The sequence below is a fragment of the Aplidium turbinatum genome, chromosome 4 (assembly GCF_918807975.1).
Source record: "Aplidium turbinatum chromosome 4, kaAplTurb1.1, whole genome shotgun sequence".
Lineage (NCBI taxonomy): Eukaryota > Metazoa > Chordata > Ascidiacea > Aplousobranchia > Polyclinidae > Aplidium > Aplidium turbinatum.
The window spans coordinates 35,083,952-35,107,639 of NC_137475.1; the positions used below are offsets into that span (position 1 = coordinate 35,083,952).

At 37.7% G+C, this 23,688-nt stretch overlaps 2 protein-coding genes across 3 annotated transcripts in view; both read right to left on the reverse strand.

Moving 5' to 3' along the window:
- The window catches only part of LOC145769563 (5'-3' exoribonuclease 1-like), a 34,812-nt gene extending 15,040 nt beyond the window's left edge, over positions 1–19,772 (reverse strand). Inside the window, exons 1-34 of one of the 2 annotated variants that reach the window (XM_082581217.1) lie at positions 19,651–19,772; positions 18,992–19,123; positions 17,938–18,038; positions 17,466–17,563; positions 17,107–17,216; positions 16,113–16,270; positions 15,552–15,678; positions 15,131–15,367; positions 14,546–14,705; positions 13,999–14,138; positions 13,227–13,324; positions 12,577–12,733; positions 12,373–12,492; positions 12,096–12,265; positions 11,291–11,419; positions 10,801–10,948; positions 10,363–10,467; positions 9,959–10,077; positions 9,413–9,575; positions 9,072–9,185; positions 8,141–8,227; positions 7,676–7,773; positions 6,968–7,111; positions 6,364–6,453; positions 5,905–6,040; positions 5,605–5,726; positions 5,266–5,409; positions 4,665–4,794; positions 4,406–4,510; positions 3,584–3,678; positions 3,218–3,419; positions 2,595–2,858; positions 2,066–2,150; positions 1,032–1,366 (exon numbers count right to left, since the gene is read on the reverse strand). In XM_082581217.1, coding sequence (XP_082437343.1) covers positions 1,032–1,366; positions 2,066–2,150; positions 2,595–2,858; positions 3,218–3,419; positions 3,584–3,678; positions 4,406–4,510; positions 4,665–4,794; positions 5,266–5,409; positions 5,605–5,726; positions 5,905–6,040; positions 6,364–6,453; positions 6,968–7,111; positions 7,676–7,773; positions 8,141–8,227; positions 9,072–9,185; positions 9,413–9,575; positions 9,959–10,077; positions 10,363–10,467; positions 10,801–10,948; positions 11,291–11,419; positions 12,096–12,265; positions 12,373–12,492; positions 12,577–12,733; positions 13,227–13,324; positions 13,999–14,138; positions 14,546–14,705; positions 15,131–15,367; positions 15,552–15,678; positions 16,113–16,270; positions 17,107–17,216; positions 17,466–17,563; positions 17,938–18,038; positions 18,992–19,123; positions 19,651–19,725 — 4,698 coding nt within the window. In that variant the 5' untranslated portion in view covers positions 19,726–19,772. Of the gene's footprint in view, positions 1–1,031; positions 1,367–2,065; positions 2,151–2,594; positions 2,859–3,217; positions 3,420–3,583; positions 3,679–4,405; positions 4,511–4,664; positions 4,795–5,265; positions 5,410–5,604; positions 5,727–5,904; positions 6,041–6,363; positions 6,454–6,967; positions 7,112–7,675; positions 7,774–8,140; positions 8,228–9,071; positions 9,186–9,412; positions 9,576–9,958; positions 10,078–10,362; positions 10,468–10,800; positions 10,949–11,290; positions 11,420–12,095; positions 12,266–12,372; positions 12,493–12,576; positions 12,734–13,226; positions 13,325–13,998; positions 14,139–14,545; positions 14,706–15,130; positions 15,368–15,551; positions 15,679–16,112; positions 16,271–17,106; positions 17,217–17,465; positions 17,564–17,937; positions 18,039–18,991; positions 19,124–19,650 lie in introns of those variants that run through there. The other variant, XM_082581218.1, reaches the window with a different exon arrangement.
- A 2,659-nt stretch (positions 19,773–22,431) lies between these two features.
- On the reverse strand, positions 22,432–23,361 carry LOC145769565 (syntaxin-16-like). Its single transcript, XM_082581220.1, has one exon. It carries the CDS (start codon positions 23,359–23,361, stop codon positions 22,432–22,434), a length of 930 nt encoding a protein of 309 aa, XP_082437346.1.
- Positions 23,362–23,688: the final 327 nt, after the last annotated feature.

Genomic DNA, 23,688 nt, shown 5'->3' on the forward strand with positions numbered 1-23,688 from the left:
AAGATATAGCCTAGTTGTGACAGTGCTGATGGTGTGTTACCGCACTTTTCCTACGTTGAAGCTAGTTATGTATTTTACATATTCCATGTGGAACACAGTTGTGGCCCGTGGACCAAGCTGGTTCTGTGTATATGGCCGCAGTGCTACAAGTTTACGCATACCTGTCTTAAATCGTTCTACAAACCTACGCATAAGGTATCACTGCCGTATGAGATGCAGTGGTACAAAAATTTACGCCAATCACATTAGTCATAACAACCAAGGCTAACCCTTTTTTACCTAAAATCTTGAAATTTACCTTTATAATTTACAAATTTTGACCTAATTTCAACAAACAACTTCCTACATTTACAATTCAAAGACGAAATACAAAGAGAATAAACCAAAACGTTATATAGTGATGTTAGTTGAGCAATGAGCATTTACCTAACTAAGAGTAAAAAAAAACTTGTTGGCTTCCTAAACTTAATACTCAATCGTCCAGTAGCCCACTGTGAATAAACAAGATTATTATCTCATTCCTTCAAATGAATCAGAAAGTTTTGAATCAACAGGATGGTAGAAAGTGGATTTCTATGCCAGAATTGCAATAGAAATTTCAACAACAAATTAAAATCTGTTGTAGCCTTAACAGAATATTAAAAAAATAAATAAATAAACACGCTAAAAAAGTTTAACCTGACGATAAATTTTGACACCTTTTTCACTCTCACAATTTGAAAGCTTCCACGGTAGCGCTCTGAACATTAGATTGCAAGCGTTTCATACTTGTAAATACATATGTTGTAAAACATACATACTATCTAAAAAACCACTGATGTGTTATCTGAGTTGCACAGCTGGCTTCGTTTAAATTGCAACGGACAAGAACATCCACGGACTCATGACAAAAGCGAGAAAATACGCAAATTTGTGTGCATTTGAAATTGTCACCACGGAGGAAACCACTTGTGCTTTAATGAATCCCAAATTGCTTCAGAAGTGTAGCAAACACTCTAAAAAACTTGGTGATGTTGTTTATGTCAACTTACTTTAAGAAATGTTGAGTTTGCTTTTTCTTGCAATGAAGATACCGACGGTTGTGGGGGAATAGATGACAACGCTGTAAATCCAGTTGGGGGTGCATTGACTCCAAAAGTAGGGGGAGGTGGTTGGAAATGCTCGGGGCGCATGAGTTGGGGTTGCATAAGTGGGTAACCGGGGGGATACCCCCACATCATAGGAGGTGGAGGATTGGATGCAAGGAAAGCTTGAAGTGAAAACTGTTTGTTGACGTGAGGTTGTGCCAGGGGAGGAGGGGGGTGTTTAGGGGAGACCTGCAGGGTGGCGAGAAGTTGGTTCAGTTGTTTCTGATCGTCAACAGCCCCTGCAAAAAACAAGAGAGTCATTCTTGAGTGCCAAGCCCACAAGCAGAGTCCGAAAGTACTGACTTAGCTTTTCACTGTTAGCTTTTAAGTATGAGCGAAAATCTGAAACAAATTATCATCACATTATTCACTATTTCACATTGAATTGTACTATGTTAAGAAATAGTTGTAGTGATTAAAACGTATGTAAGTTCAGAGGAAAAGCAGTTAAAACGGCTTTTTACATTTTTTGTAATGTTGTTGATCAGTGTAGCAGTCGAGAAATTAACTAGCAAGTTGCCAACAAATAAGCATTAAAATTCTCCCCAACGCATCACTGTTTCAATACACTGAAACTCAGATTGATGAATATACCCCTTCTACAGATACGATATGCATTACCCTAAGAATAGTAGACTTCTCAAACCCAATTTGTTTTGTGTGACTTTCAGCTTGAGTGTCGGGCAACTCTGCTTTGGCAATCACATGGCTTCCAGGCGCTTGCATTAAAAATCGAACAAATCGAGGCTGTTAAGTGAGAGTTGGGAAAGTCCACTCTTGTACATGCCATGTCGAACGTCTGACAGACTGCCACTACTTGGTGACGCAGCCAAGTACAATGGATTCAACACCGCACAAGCCGTGTGATGATATCGACAAAATAACTTCGAGCAAAATAATGTCATTGACCGGCAAGGATAAATTATTAGTGCACTGACCGTCGGCAGAGGTGGCACTTGCGACATGTGGAGTCGACAACGGAATCTTCAAGGTTGTTTTCACTGCGTCTGAAAGTCCAACATTCTGAAAAAGTGAGCATTTAGCCAGAGTGTGTTATTCCATGAAAATCACGTCGATTTCAAAGCGGTGAAGTCAAACGTTTGCTGGTATGATTTCAGCGTCTGTTTTTATTTTTCTATATCGATCCAACAAGAACTATAAATGAAGATTAAACTTCAAAACTACGTTTATGATATCTTAGTAGCCTAACTGAACTCCTTCGCCCTATAGTCACAAAAGCTGACAAACTTTAACTTACTTAATCAAATATTGAGAGGTAGGCTACTTTGTCAATCAATCAGATTCAAAGTTCAGAAAGGTTTCACTTACTCAATATTGTGCGTACTTCTTTCGTGTTGTATTTAAACAAGTTACTTCTTCTCGGTTTTAAACCTACTTAAGCTTTCAAAATGCTGTAAAAAAAAACAAAAAAACAACATAGCACAAAGGTGATTATGATACAAATACCTTGGCGGAGGGATCTTTGGTATCTTTACTTTTCGCGACATCGTCCTTGGTTGCTCGTTTTTTCTCGTGTTCGCTCTGGCGAGACAGTAAGGTTTGTATGGCAAGCTTATGAACCTGTGGCTGTCCAGGAATTGACGATGTGTGAGCAGTGGTGGGGAATTTGGTGACGGAAACAGTATGCACATCGCTGGAAGACGATTTTGTTGATGTCGCAGGTGACTTGGCAGGTTGAGTCTTCGACACCAAGGGGAGAGATTGAGCAGCCTAAAAATAAGCATTTTTGAAAGGCTATGTTCGCAAAGGTACATAGAATAATATTCAGAATGTCAGTCAATTGAAAGCAGACATCTTGGACGCTCAAAAAAGTGTGTGCTCCAAGCAGCTAGGTTAAACTTATTGGAGCCATCTTCTTGTCAAACCGCCCGGGTGTCGAAGCCGCGAAGCTATTATTGTGTTGAAAGGGGAGTAAATGGGACAACCACGTATGCTGTGATTGGCTGTTTACGACTGGGACACATTGCCAAAAAGTAGAAGTACTCAGACCTCAAGGTTCCATTGCGTTTAAATGATAATTATAAAAGTGAGCACTTTTAGTACTTTGTTATCTTTAAATTAATAATTACTTGACTTAGAGAAAAGGGAAAAGTAGTAGTGGGAATTCCTTTCGTCGAATCATAAGCAGTTTTGACTGTGGTTCCAGGTTTAGTTGTCGAAAAGGCTTTATGCCGTGGGGAAGACTGGCTGCTTTTGACGGTAGTTGTGCTTTTAACAGGAGCTTTTGAATCGAGACCGGTTTTCTTCTTCAGAGGCAATTCTTTACGTTGCCTGAGAAAAGAAAGTTTAAAAAATGTTTTGTTTTCATTGTAACTACAAAGCTAAACGCTACAATCGCTTACATAACGGGTGCAAAAAGACAAATACACAAAAAAATCATATGAATATTTTCGGCACACTAGCATACTAAGCTTCATCTACAGCCAGCAACTTACGAATTTGCACTTAGAGGCGCACGGCTGGCGCCACTTCCTCGTTGCAGCAAAGTTACGTGACCAGGACGTTCTCCAGAAGTTGGCTGCGAAATGCTCTGCAAACAGAAGAAAAGTTTGTAACAGTCATAAACTGCAGCGGAATGAATAGCAATTGTCCAAGTTCCAAATGTCAGTTCGAACATGGTTGATCTGATTTATGTTCTTGAAAAAGAAATGTCATTGAAATTATGCAGCCAGAATATAGACTTCCACATTTGTGAAAGCTTGATGAGGCTGTTTGGTTTAGGTCATTTAATATTCGCTATTGGCGACACTCTAAAGCAGAGTTTCCTAAAGTGTGTGCCGCCGCGGTGCACTGGTATGTAGCGAGAGGGTCGCAATATGCCGCGAAAGTCTGGTGCCTCGAGTGTTGCAGCCGTAGCGCGAAGCTGCAAAGTGTTAAATTAGTTTAGACTTAGAGGGAGCGTTTGCTGTCGCGTAGCAGTAAACCGAAATTAACTGCGTAGGTCGCTTAATCATCAGAGCTGAAGTCAAACCCCGAATCAAGACAATTTCTGCAAAAAAGCAGGTACACCTTTTACGTTGCAGTGAAAGTAAATGATTTTACTGGTGTACATTTATTGAATCAAAGCTAACGTTAAGCAACTTCTATCATGCATAGTTTCTTCAACAAAGCAAAAACTGTTTGAAAACCATTGTGCAGATCTTCCATATTTCTGAAGAATCGTGATCCAAGGGCGTGTTTCATCAAGTTGGACAGCTAAATGTATTATTTCAAAAGCGAGGTGGTGAGTAATTCCAGATATGGACTGGCGTGTTCACCTTTTTCGCTGGAGTAAACGCAGAATGAGGCGATTGGACAAAGCGGCTTCGATTGTTTGATTGCGCAGGCGATGATAGAGGCCGAGGATTCGTGTTGTTGAGGTTCTGCAATGTAGTGACATTATAGTTTATAGAATCGTTGGGCAATGATTTTCATTTAAACAGAGCAGACAAGGCAAAGCGTTAAAAATTCATTCCTACTCGTTTCACATACTTCTTGATCATTTTTGATTGCATTTACTCAAAAACACAAACGTACCTGTTGATGATGCGGCCTCACCACAGCCACCGGACGACTGGATCGTCTGTGAAGCGTGCGATCGCCATAGGAGAGGTTGATGATTGTGCACGATGGAAGCTTGTAGCCTCTGCGTTGTGGGCACTGGCCGCTGCGATGTTAAATTGCGTTAATTTTTCGCCGTACACTCACGAAGGAGTCCTCATCACAAGAAACTGTGTGTAACAGTTTTAGACACTATAAGATTGAACTTCAATACATAAAAAAAGCTTCCGTATAATTACAGTTGTTTGGATACATTTGCAGAGGGTAAATAACTGAATAAATTATTTGACGGAGGAGATTAGAACACCTTAAAATAGCTGAATATAGCCACGATCATGGAGGAGGTGCATATATAGCGGTTGCATTCCATCCACCAGCATCCACTAACTACACCCGCGATTCTTCTAAACCAGTTAATATAAGGGGCTCAAAGTTAACCTCTCTTTAATTAAGTTTGGGTGATTAGGGCTCAGTCTTAATCACAGGATGCTGAAGGAATTAGAACACTCCAAAACAAACAAGTACTTGATAGATTAACACAACATAAAAAAAAAACGAAACAGGTCAAGTTAGTTACCCGAGTGTTAAACCTCCGAGGAATTCTTCATCAAACATAACGTCGAACATCACTTCTTCCTCTGTGTTCGACTTTGCGTGAATTCCAACGATGGTACCTCGGTAGCCCAGAGGTACAGTGAACCCCATGCGCACGTTAACCACCCTGCAAAGCGAAAATCGGCAGTAGCGCAACAACTAATGCAACAGATGTAAGCTTCAATTACAAGATACAATTCTTTGATTCATTTCTACCAAAAGAGTATTTGAAAAATAAAAATAATCGCTTATCGTTTTTTTCTAAACATTGCATGGAATTTTTTTTTTTATTTCGGTTAGAATACGTTGAAAAATAGGAAACCTGTCTAGAAGTTGATGCTTGGCGTTTTTGTCTGGGACCAGCGTTCCTTGCTGTGCCATGGGTCGATACAAAGAGTGTGGGCTGATACTAACCACCAGCTGCTCCGGTTTACTTCTATTCATCTGTGAGAAGTATAAAGCAAGTAACCAATACAAGGAAGTTGGTTGTATTTACGTTAAAAATTTAACGCTGCGCCATTTTACTTCACTAAAATCGAATAAAGATGTGTACAAAAAGCGCCAAAAATGAAGATTTTGTAAAAGAAATGCAACTGAAAGAGATTTAACTTTTACAAATAACCTTGAAACTGGAAACGGCTTCGTCCACGCTTGTGATGAGAGAAGGTTCGAGAACATTGGAGCTTTCGTGCACTTTCCTTCCACCAAAACAAGGCAACGACTTCAGCCAGGCAGATAATTCCGTCAACTTTTCAACACTGGAAACACGAAAGGAAAAGTACCGCCCCGAGTAATTTAACTTTTTTGATACCCGCACTAAGTGAATCAGTCTTTTTACATTTACTCATCGTACGTAGTATAGATGTAAAATCAATGTAATAACGACTGATTTTTTTGTTTTGATTTGAAAACTCAGCTGTAAGAAACTTTTTTTCCAAAGAGCCAACCTCAGCCATGATGTTGGCGGAAATAAAAAAAGTAGCTTACTATTCCACAACCATAAATACGCAATTGATACCACATTTATAACAGGCCACAAAATGCTACATGACTGTCAAAACATCAATCAAAATGAGCTTACGTTTCGATTGGGAATATCTCTTCTGCATTCAGTTGCTCTTCGGAGCCTTTAGAAAGAATTTTCTCCAAATATTGAAAAACTTTAGGATATCTAGAATAAGATAGCCAACTTAAGGAAAACTTTACATTACAATGCAATCGGTCCTGGTCTACAAACTTGAACCACACGAGACTCAAAAAGCTCGTATCTGTTCAAGCATTAACAGCAAGAATATCTGAAACAGCATTTGGCATTACGTGTTTGTCATACAAATCTTACTATTCCCAGACAGCAAAATCCGTCGTTTTTACATTGAATCAACGTCTACAGAAGAAATGTTAGAATGACGGATTTTGTTGCCTGGGTTAAAACTACATCAAAATTTTGCAGAAGATTACTGTACGCTACAAGGTCTCTGCATGTACACTTCTACAGGGTGCTTCTTACGTTTTTTTCACAAAAACACATTAAAATTTAATTGTCTCTGAAATCACAATAACAAAAACAGCACAGTACAAGACTGTGAGAAATCCTAGCAGTAAAGCAAAACCGATATTTTTCAGCGAAATCGACAACTGACAGTTAAAGTTGTACAAATTTCAAACAGATATTTTGCAGAACTGACTTTTTTTGGTATTGACGAACGACTTCCACAAGCGAAGATGAATAATACCAGTTGTTGTTCTTCCGTTTGGTATAACCCGCAATCCCGCATGCGTCCTTTGTGAACTTCAAGCCCAATCCAATGCTCCATCTCTTCTGGCCTGGACTACACGGATCGTAATACAATGTTAACCGAATATTCAGTCATAATGCATAGCGTGAGCTATCAGAACAAGGATTCTCAACCGGTGTAAATATATCTCCTGGGGTCAAATTCCACGTACTGACGGGTAACTTTACCAAAGAAGGATACAGTATTACATAATAAATATCGCAAATCTTATATAAAAAAATGGGATGGTGATAAATTTAGCTTTAGTTTAGAGTTAAACAGTTGGCAATTGATGAGCAACAACGTTGAGAACCCTGTACTGAAGGTTTAATACCTCAGAGCTGATTCTGGCAAAATAATAGACAGACACACACAAAACGCAAGTATCTGTCGGTGGATAAGTTTTATGCAGAAAGAGTGCTACATGTTGAAAATTGTAAAATACTTTTCGACATAATTGTGTTAAAGTCCTCGAGATAGTGAAAGAAGTCTTTTTTTTACAAAAAATGGGCTTTAAAAAAAGTAAGAATCATCTTTTTGCATTTAAAACAACACAAAAAATCTAAATATATGCGCATATCGTTACAACACACCGTAAAAACCTTCATATTAACTTACAAGAAGACAAAAATAGACCCTGTGATCCTTGAGAGAAGATAGGGAGTGATCCTACTCATGGACGCAGCTTTGTAACCGGGAAAATATGCCGAGTTTTGCTGCAAAGCACATTTGTTGAAGTAACAGCCGGTTTAAAAGGTATTATTTTTATCAGGCGTCTATTGATCCGAATAGTATAGCGATATCTTCTGTATATCAGTAGCTGGTATACATTCGAATGTCTTTTACAGTATATCGATTCAAAGAAGTTTCGCAAAAAGAAAACATTTATCCCTTTGTTATATGCCGTCAAAGTGTAAGATAAAATTTCCCTAACTTCGTTCCCAGCTTAACACAATGGCGAGTTTCCGCATGAGTCAACCATATTGAAGATTCCACAATCTACATCCGGACAGATATTAAAAGCTACCCATGCGTAGTTAACTTTGTCAATAACTCAATGTCCGCGAAAACAAGTCGAATCACCTCTTCATCTCGCAGTATCTCTTGCAAATTCGGTAGCTCCATCACTTCAAGCTCTACAACTGTATTCCCATTTTCGGGTTTGACAACCTGTACGTAAGCATAGTGGATCATATGAGTATGGGGTGGTAAAGATATACTGTAGATCCTCGGCCGCATAGGGTTATACCAAACGATGAGTCAAACATCAATTTTCAGGACATTGTTGGGTATCACACTAGTCAGTTTGGAATTTTACCTATCAGCAAGCAGGCTATAAAGCCTACCTGGGTAAACAGGCAAATTTTGCTTTCAAAATCAACTGAAAACGAGTACACAACTTCAATGGACTAGCCGGTCAAGATTTTCGTTAGCTTAAAGTTGACGAGCTCGTGTTTGTTTGAGCCAAGCTGCCATATCTGTTCTTTCGTTTTATATTATTTCAATTTTTGTCTTGCTCATAGTGATAGTATTGTACAAGAGAAAGTGTTATACCACAAACTTAAAACATCAACTAACCTAACACTAACCTAACTAAGTGTTAGGTTCATCACGACTGATGATGAACCTAACACCACAGGGTTTACAATATTATTCTATGTGTTTATGGCCTTTTCTTTTTCGATTTATCTTTTCTTGCGTAGTCAGCCCTCTATCAAACCTCTATTCAGAGACCAAACTTAAAACAGAAAATTAAAATAGAACAGTGAACACTGAACACCTTTCAACAAAATTGCTGTAAATTGCCGATCGTAAAACTGCTTTTGGAGCTGGTTTTACGATCCTAAAATGTGGTTCTTATGAAAATTACTTCCAAGTCAATTTTGAAAGCGGGATCTAAAAACAACACAATTTTAAGATTACGTTTCACAAACAATAAGCAGTGCTATTTTCTTCAAGCCGGTATAAAGACAATTGCTTATAATTCTTTCAAAACTCTCATTAATGTACTTACTTTTCCTATAGACCCATAGTGTTGAAAATCTAGGCTGAATATCACAGCTCCTATCGGAAATAATTCCTCCAGAGAAGTGAATTTTTCAAAAGTTGGGCCTTGCACTGAAATGTCCTGGAAACCGTACGAATTACTGAGGCCATATGAAACCGAACAATTGAAGGATATTATAAAAAAACATAAAATAAGCTAAAATTTACCATGAAAAAAAACCTTATACGCGTGAAACGCCATTCAGCTAGTGATCAAAGCGCCAGAGAATTACATTTTTCTAAATGTCAAGTTTGGTAGATAAAATTACATGAAACAAATAAAACAGTAAATCAAAGGTACAGTCTTACCTTTAGAGTCATTTGAAGAGCGAAAGGTTGGGAAGTGCTTGACCATTGCTTTTCAAGAGTTATTTCTCCTTTTTTGCCGCAAACATACTTACGACCGAGCAGCAGCTGTGCGTATATTAAAACATTGGTCTCACCAAGATCGATTCCCCGTCGGTTTAAGCATCTGTCAACGAAAAATAATTGCACCAAAATTCAAAAATGGGAATCAAAAACAAGACAGACTACTGATCCTCGGGGTCAAATATTAATTCACATCAATGCACGTCAAGCTTATGACTCCAAGGTTGGATGCGCCAACAGAAAATCATCTACCGATTAAGATAAACGGCCGATTAATCAGCTTTATCAACGGATTATTTTTTTATGCACTAACCGTGATCTGCTGATTAAAACCATCGATTACCAATCCACAGATGAACATTACGCAAACTGATTCTCAATTAGGCTAACTAATCAGACGATTAGCTTAATCGGCCGCTTAAAAGATCTGCTGTTGGTACGTTCAACTACAAGACTTAGATACAGCCAGAGAGGTTCCTTAGTTACCTTTGGTGGATATCGTGCATGTCTCCTGCGAACATTTCTATCTCTGATGAGCTCATTTCCTTTCTGACGAGTTTGTGTTTCGAACCTCGGCTCCCGCTCACCTCTTCACGTAGAGCGAACTGGACAGAAATTGTAGCTATGCTGTTGCTTTCAACGTTGCACAATCACAGCTGAGTGCGTTATCACCCGAAATTCATTTTCTCACAAACACTCAATTAAATTCAGTTAAATTTTGTATGAAGTATTTATTTTGACCAGATAGTGCATACAACTTACAAATACAATGATAAGACGAGTTATTTCACCATCAAGTGCAGCTTGAGAGAATAAAAACAAGACGCTGGTTTTTGGGGATGTTAAAGCAAAAATGGTCAAGACAATGTCATAAAAATTGCCATGATTACTTGAGTTATCCCATCAGAGACCGACACCACTTTAGCCTCTTCCATGTGAGGCCAGTTCACGTAGACGGACCTTCCCAACAACCGTTGAGCAATCTCTTCCAACGACTGAAAGTAAAAGATGTGCTAAATGAACAGCGCAATACAACAGCAACGCTACGTCAACCACTATTATAAGAGAATAGTACGCCGAATCACACAGCTAAAAGTTCGTTCTTTTTTGTGGCACTAAGTAATTAGTATTCTCTAGCAAGGAGTGATCGTAAAACATCACTGATACTACAGGACTAAAACCACCTTTTCAAAAACTAGTCGAAAATTTTCTTCGACCTTGAAAAGATAGTAAATTATAGAGAACGGTACGGCCACAGAGGATGACAGTTGAAACTGCAACCGAAACGTCATTTGTGACCAATGGAATGAAGAAGTTTTTTTACTCACTTCATCAGGAGCCATTGTGGCCCCGTATTTATCATGCTTCATTGTCGAACTGCTCTCAACCTCCTGTCGCTTTACAATCTTTAGTATCATGTTTTCATTGCGGCTGTTGGCCTGAAAAACTTTCACTTGTTGTTTTTTCAAATAGGCCCTGAAAAGAAACATGGAGGGACAGCGTTAGATTTAGCTGTGGTATCAACTGTGTACGACTACGTACAGTCGTACAATGCATGTCGGCACTACACTAATAACCAAAGTGATGAAAATTCAACTTGTAGAAGTTATCGACGGCTACGGTCAAGAATCTCTTTCATTTATTTTTGATTGTATCTTGTTGAACTGTTTCATTCGTAACCAGATGTAAAAAGCTATGAAGCAATCACACCCAAAAAGAGTTTTTTGAAAAGTGAGGTTTAGCGATTTTTCTAATAATACGAATAGAAGACTAAATTACAGTGAACTGAGCAAACAAACACATAGTCAGTGCACTTACTTATGAGGTAAATGGTACAAGGTAGGAAAGCCTTGATAATACACAGAGAGCTGACAACCTGGAAGCAATCCTTTGACAAACAAGTTGAAGTTTTTCTTCGTCCAACTGTTCGCCGGAATGTTGGTACGGCTAAAAAAAAAGTTGAAAGCGATATCAACAACTCTGATGCAAGGAAAGAATCGGCCATTCCACTGGAGGTGAGTCCCATACTTGAATCCAAGCATCGGGGATGAGAAGATACGGTTCCCATTATAATCGGTCTTCGGCACTAACGAGAGTGGAGTAGCCAGTTCCTTTCTCTCGGCCGCCTTTCCTTCAGCAAATACGCCCACTCAATTCTATTACACCCTGGGTGGAGGTGAAGAGTGTTTTTCAACAACAGCCTAAGTCGGGAGTCGAACCAGGATTGTGCGAGTGGAAAGCCAGCACCTTAGCCGCTGCGCCAATCCACTAGTGGGGGCAAAACTGAACTTGGACAATGACGACACAGCCGTGTTTAAATCGAAATATCATCAGAAGCAAAACAATTTATATCTTTTGAAGTGAAACGTGTTTTGAAAGGTAAGGTAATTCAAAATGTGTAAAAAAAATTGACTTTACTGCATTCTACAACTTCTAACGAACCACATCCCAGACATCAAATCATTTTTTTACATTGATTTAACGTCTGCAAACGTTGAATCAAAGTAAAAATGACGGATTTGATGGCTGGGATGAAGACGTGATGTCGGGCACACAAAGTGCAGGAGTTAAATTAATGTAAAGAGGAAAGATTTTTCTGGCTGATTAACTGCATTCGACTTACGTGGCACAACACAATGGAATGTCAGGAAACGCTGTCGAAAGGGTAGACTTGACGTAATGTGGTGCATTCTCGTCATACGCGTACAGCTGACAGGGCCCATGTTGATTTCGAGAACGTTCTTCTTTTGACAGCTTCGCCGTGCAAGTCTCCATGGCTTCGAGTAACCTTGTCTGCAACGTGAAGTAATACAGATTATATGGTCGATAGAACATTGAGACATTATCTGGTAATATGTAGTAGCACCTACCATTTTTGTCCGATATAATCTACAACCAACCTCGTCAATAAATGGAATAAGAACAACAGCCTCCCACTCCTGCTTTTTTCCGTTCAAATCCGTTAAAAATTCCGTCGGGTAAAAATCGCCAATGACTGAATTGTTTTCGTCCATAAGATTCTAATATAACCAATTGATGAAATTAGCAGCGATCGTCACAAAATCTTCAAAGTAAACGAAAGTACACAGCATATTTATATTTACCCAATACGCATCGGGAATACAATCTTTGCTAGCTTCTGGCAACACAGCCAAGAGCTGCTGGTATGGCAGGAAAGGTTTGTTCATTTTAAACTTGAGCTTCATGTCCGGTACTTTGGTGAGATCGGACAAATATGGAGAGTAGTGATAGGGGTAATACCTGGGTGAACAATGGGGGTCAAAATCAACGGGGGTGCGGTATTTTTTTTTTCTTTAAGGAACTACTCTGCGTTCAAAAAGCATACTATTTGTTAATACGGTTCGTCCCCGCTGACCAGGGTTAGGGTTAGGGACTTAGGGTTACTGACTTTACTGAGTTATTCTCCAGTTGGTTTTAACAAATCTCATCTTCTGTCATTCGAGTTTTTGAATATAACTTTCAGGAAATTCTCCACATAATTTAGCGTTTACACGAGTGTACGTGTTATCTCGAAATTGCAAGAAAGAACTTGTGAATTGTTAAAACTATAACAGGCTTACTGTGTGCAACTTAAATTTTGAGACTTGGGCTAAGAACTATGTTTGATCAACATCGATATTTAAATTATGACAATGCGATCAATGGAGCATTTGCAATATCATTCATGGACACTAGGCAGCACATACAATTATACATACAACTTAATATTGATCAAGAAGGAAATTATATTTACCAACTCCACGACTGCACACCGTTGTAGTAATAGTGGCAGATCCATTGAAGGCCAAGGATGTACTCGAAAGCAATGCACTGTATCTGCTCGTTTGTTGCCTGTAAAGAAAGTATAGTTTATTAATCATAAAGTAAAGTGGGTGTCGATTAATTTTTAAACAAGTTTGCGTTGATAAACCGTGGCTTGATGAATAATTGCAGGACGAGGTAAACTCAGTCAGATATTCTGTAATATTCGTCGGCTGCGTAGCCGAGTGGTGAACGTCTGCGCGACGTTCTGAAGGACCTGGGCTCGACACCGCTCCAAAACACGCGGCTGAGTCTCAGCAAAGACACTTAATGGCTAGCCAAAATAAGGGGAGCAGCTGACTGGAAGACTGAATGTCACTTCGCTGCTTCCGGTCGTCTGTTGTATCGTACTGTGATTGCAGTGTACTGTATGTTATTGCAATGGGCGCAAACAAAACATAATTAGTACATTATTATTAACGTTTGCCTTGAACCATGACCTTCTTCACCTTGGACGCATTAATGAGCATTTCCATTGAGAATTGGCTGAAAATCACATGAAATGAATCATTTAAAAATATGACATTCTTGTGAATTTATGTCAAGTTTAAGCTTTCTAATCGGCTTTTCCAGTCTTTTTAAACAACAAATATATCGCTTAGTAATGTCTGCATCAAAATTCGTGAATAAATTTCAATAATTGTTCACCGGCATTACAATTATGCTTATCGTTGAAAATCGATCGCAGAAAAAAACTAAGTTACCGTCACTTTAAACTTTTCGGTGTAATAAGCTTTCTTGTGGAGCTTGAATTCCCGATAAAACATTTGGTCTTCACCTTCTTCATCCTCTTCTTCACTATCATTGTCAGATAAGGACATGGTGCCTTGCTGGATTGCTAGGTCTGGAAATGAATTGATTGACAGTGAATATTGCGTTAAATAATAAACATAAAAAACAATGACTCGACAACGCAGTGGAAAGGTAAAAATGTTCAGGGAAATATGTTGATCGTCACAAATCAAATACGAAATCGTTTCTGATGTATAACTAATGCCCGATGATGGTTGCCTGATGTACAGCCGAAAACGTTCGCAGTTATTTTTTCTTTTTTGATGTGGTAAATAACGTAGCCTACTGTTGCTTGGTTTCGTTTGTCTAACGCCTCCTACGCGTCACGAATTGTTTGGGATTTGATTGATCCAGAAGATAATGTGGATTGAATTGTGCATGAGCAAAACACGACAGCACTATTTGAAACTTAAATCCGACATAGCATGTTCATTGTTCAATGTTCATAAAGTACGTCACCTTTGACAATTTGGATAGATTTCTCTTCACTTTTCGGCACCATACGAATGTCACGCACGGATGGTTCTGAAACGAACGGTTCCAGGTTTTTCTTGGCCTTACCCTTCGATTCCAGCCACTTATAATCTTCGTATATCTCTTCGAAGTGCTCCACATCAAACTGAACGGAAATGTGACGAGGTAACATAAAACAGCGATTCAAGATATGACAACGCAAGGGAAAATAATAATAACCGCCTTCTCGTGCGGTACAACACATCATCGCAATTTCTTGGACAACGTGCTATGGTGACGTCATATTTAAAATTGGTATCATTGTAGGTAGTATAAAACGATATTCCAGTGGCTTTTAATTGGCAACAAAATGTGCTGTCAACATTATTGAGCACCAGAACCGCGTTTCCTTTGTTTCATAAGTTGTTTTATTATTTGCATTATGGATTGTCGTTAATAAACAATCTCTTATCACCATCTTCTCGTAACTTAATGCAGATGCGATAAATATAAAGTAAAATGAGCAAGAGAAAATAGTTAAAAGGGTCAAGAAAATTGAAGAATTATAAAATTTATAACAAAGATACGCACCGCTGAGACGGCTTTGAGGTAGTTTTGGAATCTCGGTAAGTTGATGATTCCACCTTCGTTCAAGTATCCATCGAGAGTGGGAAGAACTTCCATGTATGTTCGATACAGCAACGGCAAGGCGTCCGAAGATATGTGCAGGTCGGGAAGGTGCGGTATGAAATCGTTACCGACTAAAAAGCCCATCAAAACCCAGTCGTCTATTATGGACTCGAGATTGAATGGAAAAGTTAGCGTCTCCTGTGAAGAAACATAAGAATATGATAAAAAAAAATTGAAAAACAAAATCGAAAATAAACCGTGATAAAAATGATGTTGTAGTTTTGAAAACATTTTTTCGTTCAACCTGACAACCAAAATTCGTTATGCAAGTTATAAAAACTAACTAAGTAACGCATGGTGCCTCACATTCACCAGAACGTACCTTCAGGATCTCGAACTCGTGCTCAATGTATTCTCGCATGAGTGAAATATGCAGCAGATGAAAAGTGGTTTCTTCAGCCTTTGCTGTTTTATTGTCCCCTTTTCGACGAGTAAACTTCACCTCTTCTCTGACAAAGGTAAACGGTGGTTTAATGAAAATGTGCTGCTAAAGGAATGTAGATTTACAAAAAAAAAGAGAGACGATGGACGGAAAATGTACAGAAAAAGAATAGTAGGTCCACGCATGAAGGCCTACCACTACTACATCTGCCAAGCAAGGCAATATCCGAGTCTCAGATAAAGCTCACGGCCGGCGAATTAGCCAACGGTACAACAAACTCAAAACAACAAGCCTTGTACACTGTACAGTGTACACTGTACAGTCTGTTTCTCGAGGTCTCATCAGCATGTTGTAGTCGCCCGAGAGGAGTAAAGCTGAACGAAAAGATTTTTGTTTCCTTCATTCACGGATAGATAAGGATAAGCATCACATTTAGAATTTTACAGTTGTGCAGATTACGCCATCTGTTAAGTGAAAGCCATTGAATGAGCAAGGCACTACCTGAGCAAAGCAAAGTGAGGTTCATGAGAGCACAAAGCCAACATCATAAGATCAGCGTCAAGGCCATAAAGGCAATGACGAGTGTTGGGGTTGTATCCTTCCTGGGATCGCTCGTGGCGGATGAACTCTGTAATTTTGTGTTCGCCTTCCCCTGGTGTCTGTTGACAAGAGAGATTGTTAGCAAAACTCAAAGAAATCTATTTCAACTTTTCGGCTACGTCACAACTATAACGTTTACGTCACAGATTAAAACTTAAACAAACCACAATGCACAGGTTCATCAGCCACTGGAGAGCGGGTTTGTAAACAGTCGGCAAAGAACCCATTAACAACTCGTTTGCAATCGTTGCACACCGCACAGTCATTTTGAATGTAGAATACAATACGATACACAATAATATCGAAATCAATCTTCCATGTTAGATTTCCGGCAACTATTTCATGATTGTTTCGGCGTGACTAAAGTAGCACAGTTTTCAGTTTGATCATATTTTCAATCAAACTAAATAACTGTCAGTTCAATATATCAGGTTCGTAACCTGTACCGTAGGCAGGGGCATCAAGCCATGGATTTAGTATTTGCTTAGTCTATAGCAACATCGTTAATTGCTTTGACAGTGCTATCCAAACCACATTGCATGCCCACGTCGTACTCTGTTAAATTACTGAAACATTTCTTTTAAACGGGAGCATAACCTGAATTTCCCCTGCGTACGCCACTGTTCTTAGCCACTTAGCCAGGCTATAACGACAAAAAAGGGAATGAATACACGAGAGTATAGATGAGGAAACGCATGAAAACACACTAAATTGGAGTATTAAATACAGCACAGTGAGACAAAATAATTGCTCCTCACTCCTCAGGCTATTGCTAGCAAGGGGCTGAAGTGGTCGACAGCAATTGGGTCGTTTCAACGTCTAGTGGTGATAAAACAATGTACAAAGGGCAACTTTTGCTTGCTAGGGAATCAAATAAACTTAATAGCGCACGTACCTGATGGCCTGACAAGTAAACATCAACTCCTTGCCAGGTCTGGTCGGACGTTATTTTGGACTTGACAAAATATTCCAGTTGTGTTTGCAGCTTCTCCATGAACTTGGTACCTGGTTTGTCATTATAATGAGATTATGATGGATGAATAACTTTTCCAGAAAGGTCATTAATGTTTCCTCAATAACTAGGATTGTTTTCTATGCTAGATTTGTTTAACCTTAAACCCAGTGGTGCAACTTATCTTAACTATTCACATAAGAATGGATGATGATGAGAAATACAATTTTAAAACATTAATAAGGACAAGCTATGAAAAAATTCAATGCATTCATAAAATTTCTGCTATCGATCTCTACTACCTGGAGTAATGCAATTCGAATCAAAGCGCTTTTCTGTTGGCAACGTTTCTCCTTTCAGCAAAGCTTGCTTGATGTTCACCTCTGCCTCTTTAGCAGACCTGGACCAAAATAAAGAGGTGAAAGCAGAACAATTGTAACCGATAAACTAGAACTGGGATAGCGATTCATTTCGGTTCCAATACCTAAACCAGATGATGACAAAAGTTTACGTCATCGTTGCTTACGTCAACATCCATTCATCATTCCTTCAACGTCATTCAATCAGTTTTTAACATTGATTTAACGTCTGCAGATTTTAGACACTTGTTTTTATGCATATCATTATTTATGTGAATATAGCATACAAATTAAATACAAAGGCGTATCTGTCAAAATTGCATTCCACATACGACTAAAATAAATAAAAAAAAGAGTAAAAATAACATCATTTTCATAACGTTTGGACAACCAATATAAAACCATATGATATAACCTAAACCGTCGGCCTCTTTGTTGGTTCATCTTAGCACGTGGTGCAACACCGTCGACAGCCATGAAGAAGGTTTTCTTCGGTCGAATAATACGAAATAGCACCTGAAATTACAAACTGTTAAGTAACCTTATGATATATACATGTTTGTTGAACCATGGCTACATACAGGTATGGCTTGATTTGTTGCATTATGCAGACTTGTTGTAAGGTTACTTCTTACGTGTCCACGTGTTTTAGGCGCAGCCAGTTAGGCGCCGGTCAAATAGGCGCGCACAGTGTGGCGTCAGGTTCTTTAGGCGCGGAGCACTGTGGCGTCCGTTCATTTAGGTGCTATTCTTAGTAAAGTCTACAGATTGTATCAGCTCGGCAAAACCTAGTCGGGGTTTTGACAGAAAACTAAGTGGCTCTTCACTCAAGCCTACCACCCGCTTGAATATAGGCTACGGTATATTTTTTACTGATGTTTAGTGTAGTTATTATTTGACTTATACTGTATAACTAAAAGTGAACTCAGTCATGTTCAAAAACTTGAATAGTTTATTGATAAAGCTTTCACCGACGCAAACTTGGACTAACAACAAATAAATGCCAAACACGCCCACTAAAAAACAATATATTTTTCTGTTCAATACAACATTTTGTGTGAAAAGCATTGCCCTATTTGCCAAGCTTATACAATCTGCAGACTTTACAAGGAATAGCACCTAAATGAATGGGCACCACTGTGCTCCGCACCTTCATATCCAGACGCCACAGTGTCTATTTGACCGGCGCCTAACTGTCTGCGCCTAAAAGACTTGCTCCCCTTCTTACAATGTCAAGTGGATACAACAATCAAGAAACAAAAACCCTGTTGTTACTTCAATAACAACCAGTTCAACTAATTAGACGAAATTTGGTAAAAACAACGAAATATCAACTTTTATATACTGTAACGCATCATGCACCACATCATCCACATGCAAGTGTTGGTATATTATTTCAATTTCACAACTAATGTGCAAGTTATTATGACGTTTCAAAATAAAAGTAGTACAACATTTGTCATGTAAACCTCAATATAGTGAAAAATATCTTTAAAAATTTGCTCTTCGGTAATACGAAAGTGAGGATCATCATCATTTGGATGTGAACAATTGTGGATAATTCCATTCATGTCCAAGTACAAGTTATCAAATTCTGGCACCTTTATAAAAAAGAAAAAGTGGTTATAATAAGCAAAAGTTCCATATACGTTGGCATGCATTAATGAAGGTGACAAGCTATCACATGGAATAAGCAAGTCAACCTATATAGTACAGTACGGTTTGGAAAACACAATTGTCCAATGTTTAATTGCTATAAAATTATACAAAAATTAGTTACACAATACCAATTTCCATACAGACTCGCTAAAGGCCATACAACTTTATCTAAGATTAAAATGATCAATGCAGAAACAACGGTATAGTATTGGCAGAGATCAATCAGATCTCCGCAATGACCTCTCTATCCTACCAAGAAACCTCACCTTTTTTTTGGAAGATAAGCAAGTGATGAAGATAAAAGTAAAGAAAATATTTAAAAAATATTTTAGAAAATATATTACAATAAATGAAAAAAAGTACTTAGTAAAGTGAGTTGAGTAACTGGTAATTTAAATGCACTTTACACATATAGAGATCTAAATGAGGTATTCTTACATACAAAGTACTAAAATAAAATATAGGCCACCTGGTATTCTTTGACAACTTCACTGAGACATGGATATCGTTCGCTTATCCAACGATAAAACTTGGGAACACCCATTACGAATGTGAGTGCAACTACATCAACAGACAAAGCAAATAAAAGAAACTGAGTATATCAAAAAAGTAATATTCACAGGTAAAAGCTGAAGATGCATTAAACATCAGATAGACGTATAAAAAGATTTAAAAAAAAAACAAGTTGAAAGCATGACGCACAAATTACGAGATGTCACAAATACGTCATTACAAAACGCTATATTATATCATGCCGAAGTCCATCACTTTTGTAACACCAACTAGTTACACAGCAGCCTAATGCCATAGCTAAGATTGGTCATAGATTGCATCAAGAAAGGTTATTGAAGGAGAATAAGTTAACTACTGGTACATAGTGTAAGATAAAGGTGGACTTCATAAAACCAGTCACGTAATTGTATAAAGAATTGGAGAAACATAAAAAAGTGTTTGCAGCACAATAGGAAAAACACATAGGTCATCGCCTTCAGTAATCGCACTGACCAAGAAACCACAGTAGAGTACATGAATTCAACATGGAAATGCAAAAAAAAAAGAAGTATATAAGTGATAATGCAAGAACTCCAAAATCATGTAATATAAAATAATTTGAAATGCATGAGCCATTGAGCCCACCCAAACCTGTTTGGTACCGTAATACGTTTTAGGTAAACAGCTAAATTGCAGTAATTCTTGCCAACATTTTACAAACAAGCTAAATATTGAATTTTTGTAGTATTAAGGTGCGATATCATAATAGTCCGATGACTAAATTCCCTTTCTTCAACCACAATAATAAATAAAACCAAACATATCACTCTTCACAATGTATCTTGTTACAGTAGTCACAAAATCTATCATGTCCAAAAAATACTTACGATTTTTTCTGCATCTATTCATATTTAAATTGCAAAGCAGAATAACTTAATGCTACTACAGCATGAAGTTCAACCACCATGTGTTGCCTAACCAGCTCATATAAAAAAAAGCTCATGAAAGGTCAGTGATAACTTGTTACGGTTGTGACATGTTTATTTTTAGTATTTAAGTCATGAAGGAAGAATAAAGCAGCTATAAACCGCATGCTGTACGGTAGTGAAAATGAGTGTTTGATAGGCAAGTCACATACTGTGGTAGACCTTACCCTCACCCTGTAGTTGCACCAACAACTCTTCTTGGCAAGGTATGGAACTGCTACAAAGACAAGCTTTTTGATTCCGTGTGGTGACTGAAACATTATCCTTAGTGCCCAGTCAAATTAAAAGACAATAAACAACCAGTTATGTAGAGAAATGAGTGATTGTTACTAAATCTATCAATATTTAGACTGTCAGTCGTATCACATGATTTGAATAATTGCATTTGATAACTACACATCACGCACTGATGCATACCTTAATGTTTCAAACTTAATGTCTTGTCATAAAATCTTTCTTGGTAATATGAGAACAGACTTCCCCCAAGCAACCTGATTGATTAAAGGAATTACTTATTTATATCAATCTGGGGGGGGGTTTTCGCTCAGACTTTTCGGTCATTTGTTCGAAATGACTTGAAAAAGTTCGGTCATTTTTTGTGACGAAAATATTTCCTTTCAAGTAGCTGATACAAACCAAAATTTGCACTTCCTTTTTTGGACATTTTGACCGAATTGACTATATTTTTTTTCGAACATTTTGACCGAATTGACTATATTTTTTTCCGACATTTGGCTAAAAAATCGGTCAATGACCGATAAATGACCGAAAAAAAAAACCAGGATATCAATGCATAAATTAGAAATAAAGTCAACTTAAGTCACTAAGTCTCAAGCACATTTCTATTCTACACCTTAGATTCTTCAAGCATCATCAGAGTACATAATTACAAATATGTAAAAATTTAAAAGTGGTTTGGTCACAATGTTTTTTTGCTGTGGATTAATGCATCAAGAAGAGATAGTGTGGTGAGAAATGTTTATTTTGAAGTTTTCCTTCCGTGCCAGATTTTTCATTTTATGACAAATCTCAACTGGATTTAACCATAGTTCAAACAATGCCAGTAATTATTAAAACAATTGCATGATACTGTAGAATACAACTAAATGATCCAAAATCCTTCATCTGTCTGCACAGTATCTGTCGGGAGAAGGTGGTCGGTATTGGAGAGTCTGAGAATAGTTCTCGACTGCATAGACTCTGAAGAAAACTCGAGATACCCTAAAGATCGGAGTTGGGATAGCAGCCAGGACAGGCAATCTAGCAGCCAGGACAGGCAATGTTTCCAAACCAAACATAATGGCAGAAAATCACAATACAGTATAGAAATGTTTACTTTTAAAACACATTGAATTGAACAAAGCTTTCTAAAACATGATCCAATTAGCAAATTTAGAATTCAGACTGCGATTGCACAAGTGCACAATTATTTACGTGGTATTGCGGTAGGTGCCAATTGTGTGTCATTGAAAATAATGGTACAAATATACCTAATTACATCGAACATTGACTGGATTCGAGATAGATGTACTGTCTGACGGTAATTCTCAAATCACTACACCCTACTTGAAATTTTTTTATTCTGCAACAATAAATAAACTATGTTTAAGATTCCTTGACAGCATGAACATGACACCACCTGGCAATTATGACAAGCACACCAATGACATATATACTTTTTTTTGAAAAAGTAAACAACGAAATACAATTGGTGTTAAAGATACCATCAACTATTGCTTTAAAATATATTTGACGCTGTCACCAATACTGCTTCAAGCTTTAGTAGCAATAAGAACAACAAGAAGAATTGTAACAATTACAGACAAAATAAAAATAATCATCATTTTTTTATTCTTTTTTTGATAGCTTTCAGCCTTTTGCAATTGCTCCAAACCAGTTTCTGTTTTCACAACCGTCTGTTCAATGTTGTAGTCAATACGATCTAATATTGTTCCTTGTTCAACCACAATATGACTTAAATCTTTAAATATTTCTGATAAATCAGTTATGCTTTGCACAACAGATCGGATTTCTTCTTCTCTTTGTTCGATATGTACAGCATTTTGATGAATAATGGCCACCTGGCTGTCAGAAAAGCCTTTTTCAAAATAATCATCAGGTATATCGTCTTCTTCAACCATTATAGCTGTGTTTGAGCTAAAATACTGATGAGAACGTTCCTCTCTTGCTTTCAGTTTTTTCAAGTATGTATTTTGTCTTTTACGAAAGTCAAGGGAATAGGTTTGCAAATTTGTGGCATAGGAAGAAACCACATTATTCAACATAACCTTTTCTTGGCTGCTAGTTCTAGCAAAGTTTTTACTCAATACTTTAATATTATTGTGGCATTTATGAAACAATTGAGTGATTTCATGGGTGAAAATTTCAATCCCATGTTCTTCGTCAGCGGTGTCGTCAAGGGTGGGCCTTGTCAAATGCTTATCATGCATCAAAGCTAACTCTTCGATCTTTTCTTTGATTCTGGAAATGTCATACTGAATATCTTGAGATATATGTGCCCACTCAGTTGATGCTGTTTTTTTAAATGAAACTTTTGTCTCCACTGCATGTCTGTTTCCAACCAATGCTATTGTATCATCTTCATCATATTCTTCACTATGATAACGTGAAAACACATTTTTGTTTTGTATTGCATTGTTTCGCATTAACATAAATGCATCAGTTAACGATCTTACAGCCATTTCAAAACTTCAATTAAATGTATCTGAAGAGTAAACTCAAAAATTAAAAAAAAAAAAAAACAATAACACTACGGTACCGTACCTTTACGAATTACTGTGAATTTTTTTTTTAAACCAATTAATCACAACTTACACATCACACACCCCAGAACCAAACCAATTTTGCTTAACCTTAACTGTTTCTTTGTTCATAGTCAAAAACTTTATCAACTAAGCTATCAAGCAGACTGATAGTCGCCACTAAAATAAGGCATCTCAACTTGAATTTAATCAGATTACTTTTTCTGTTTTTCTATAGTGTTGTGTTAACATATTTTTATTCACTTT

What these genes read in the sequence shown, in the direction of transcription:
- LOC145769565 (XM_082581220.1), bottom strand. Translation starts at nt 23,361, where the DNA reads ATGGCTGTAAGATCGTTAACTGATGCATTTATGTTAATGCGAAACAAT.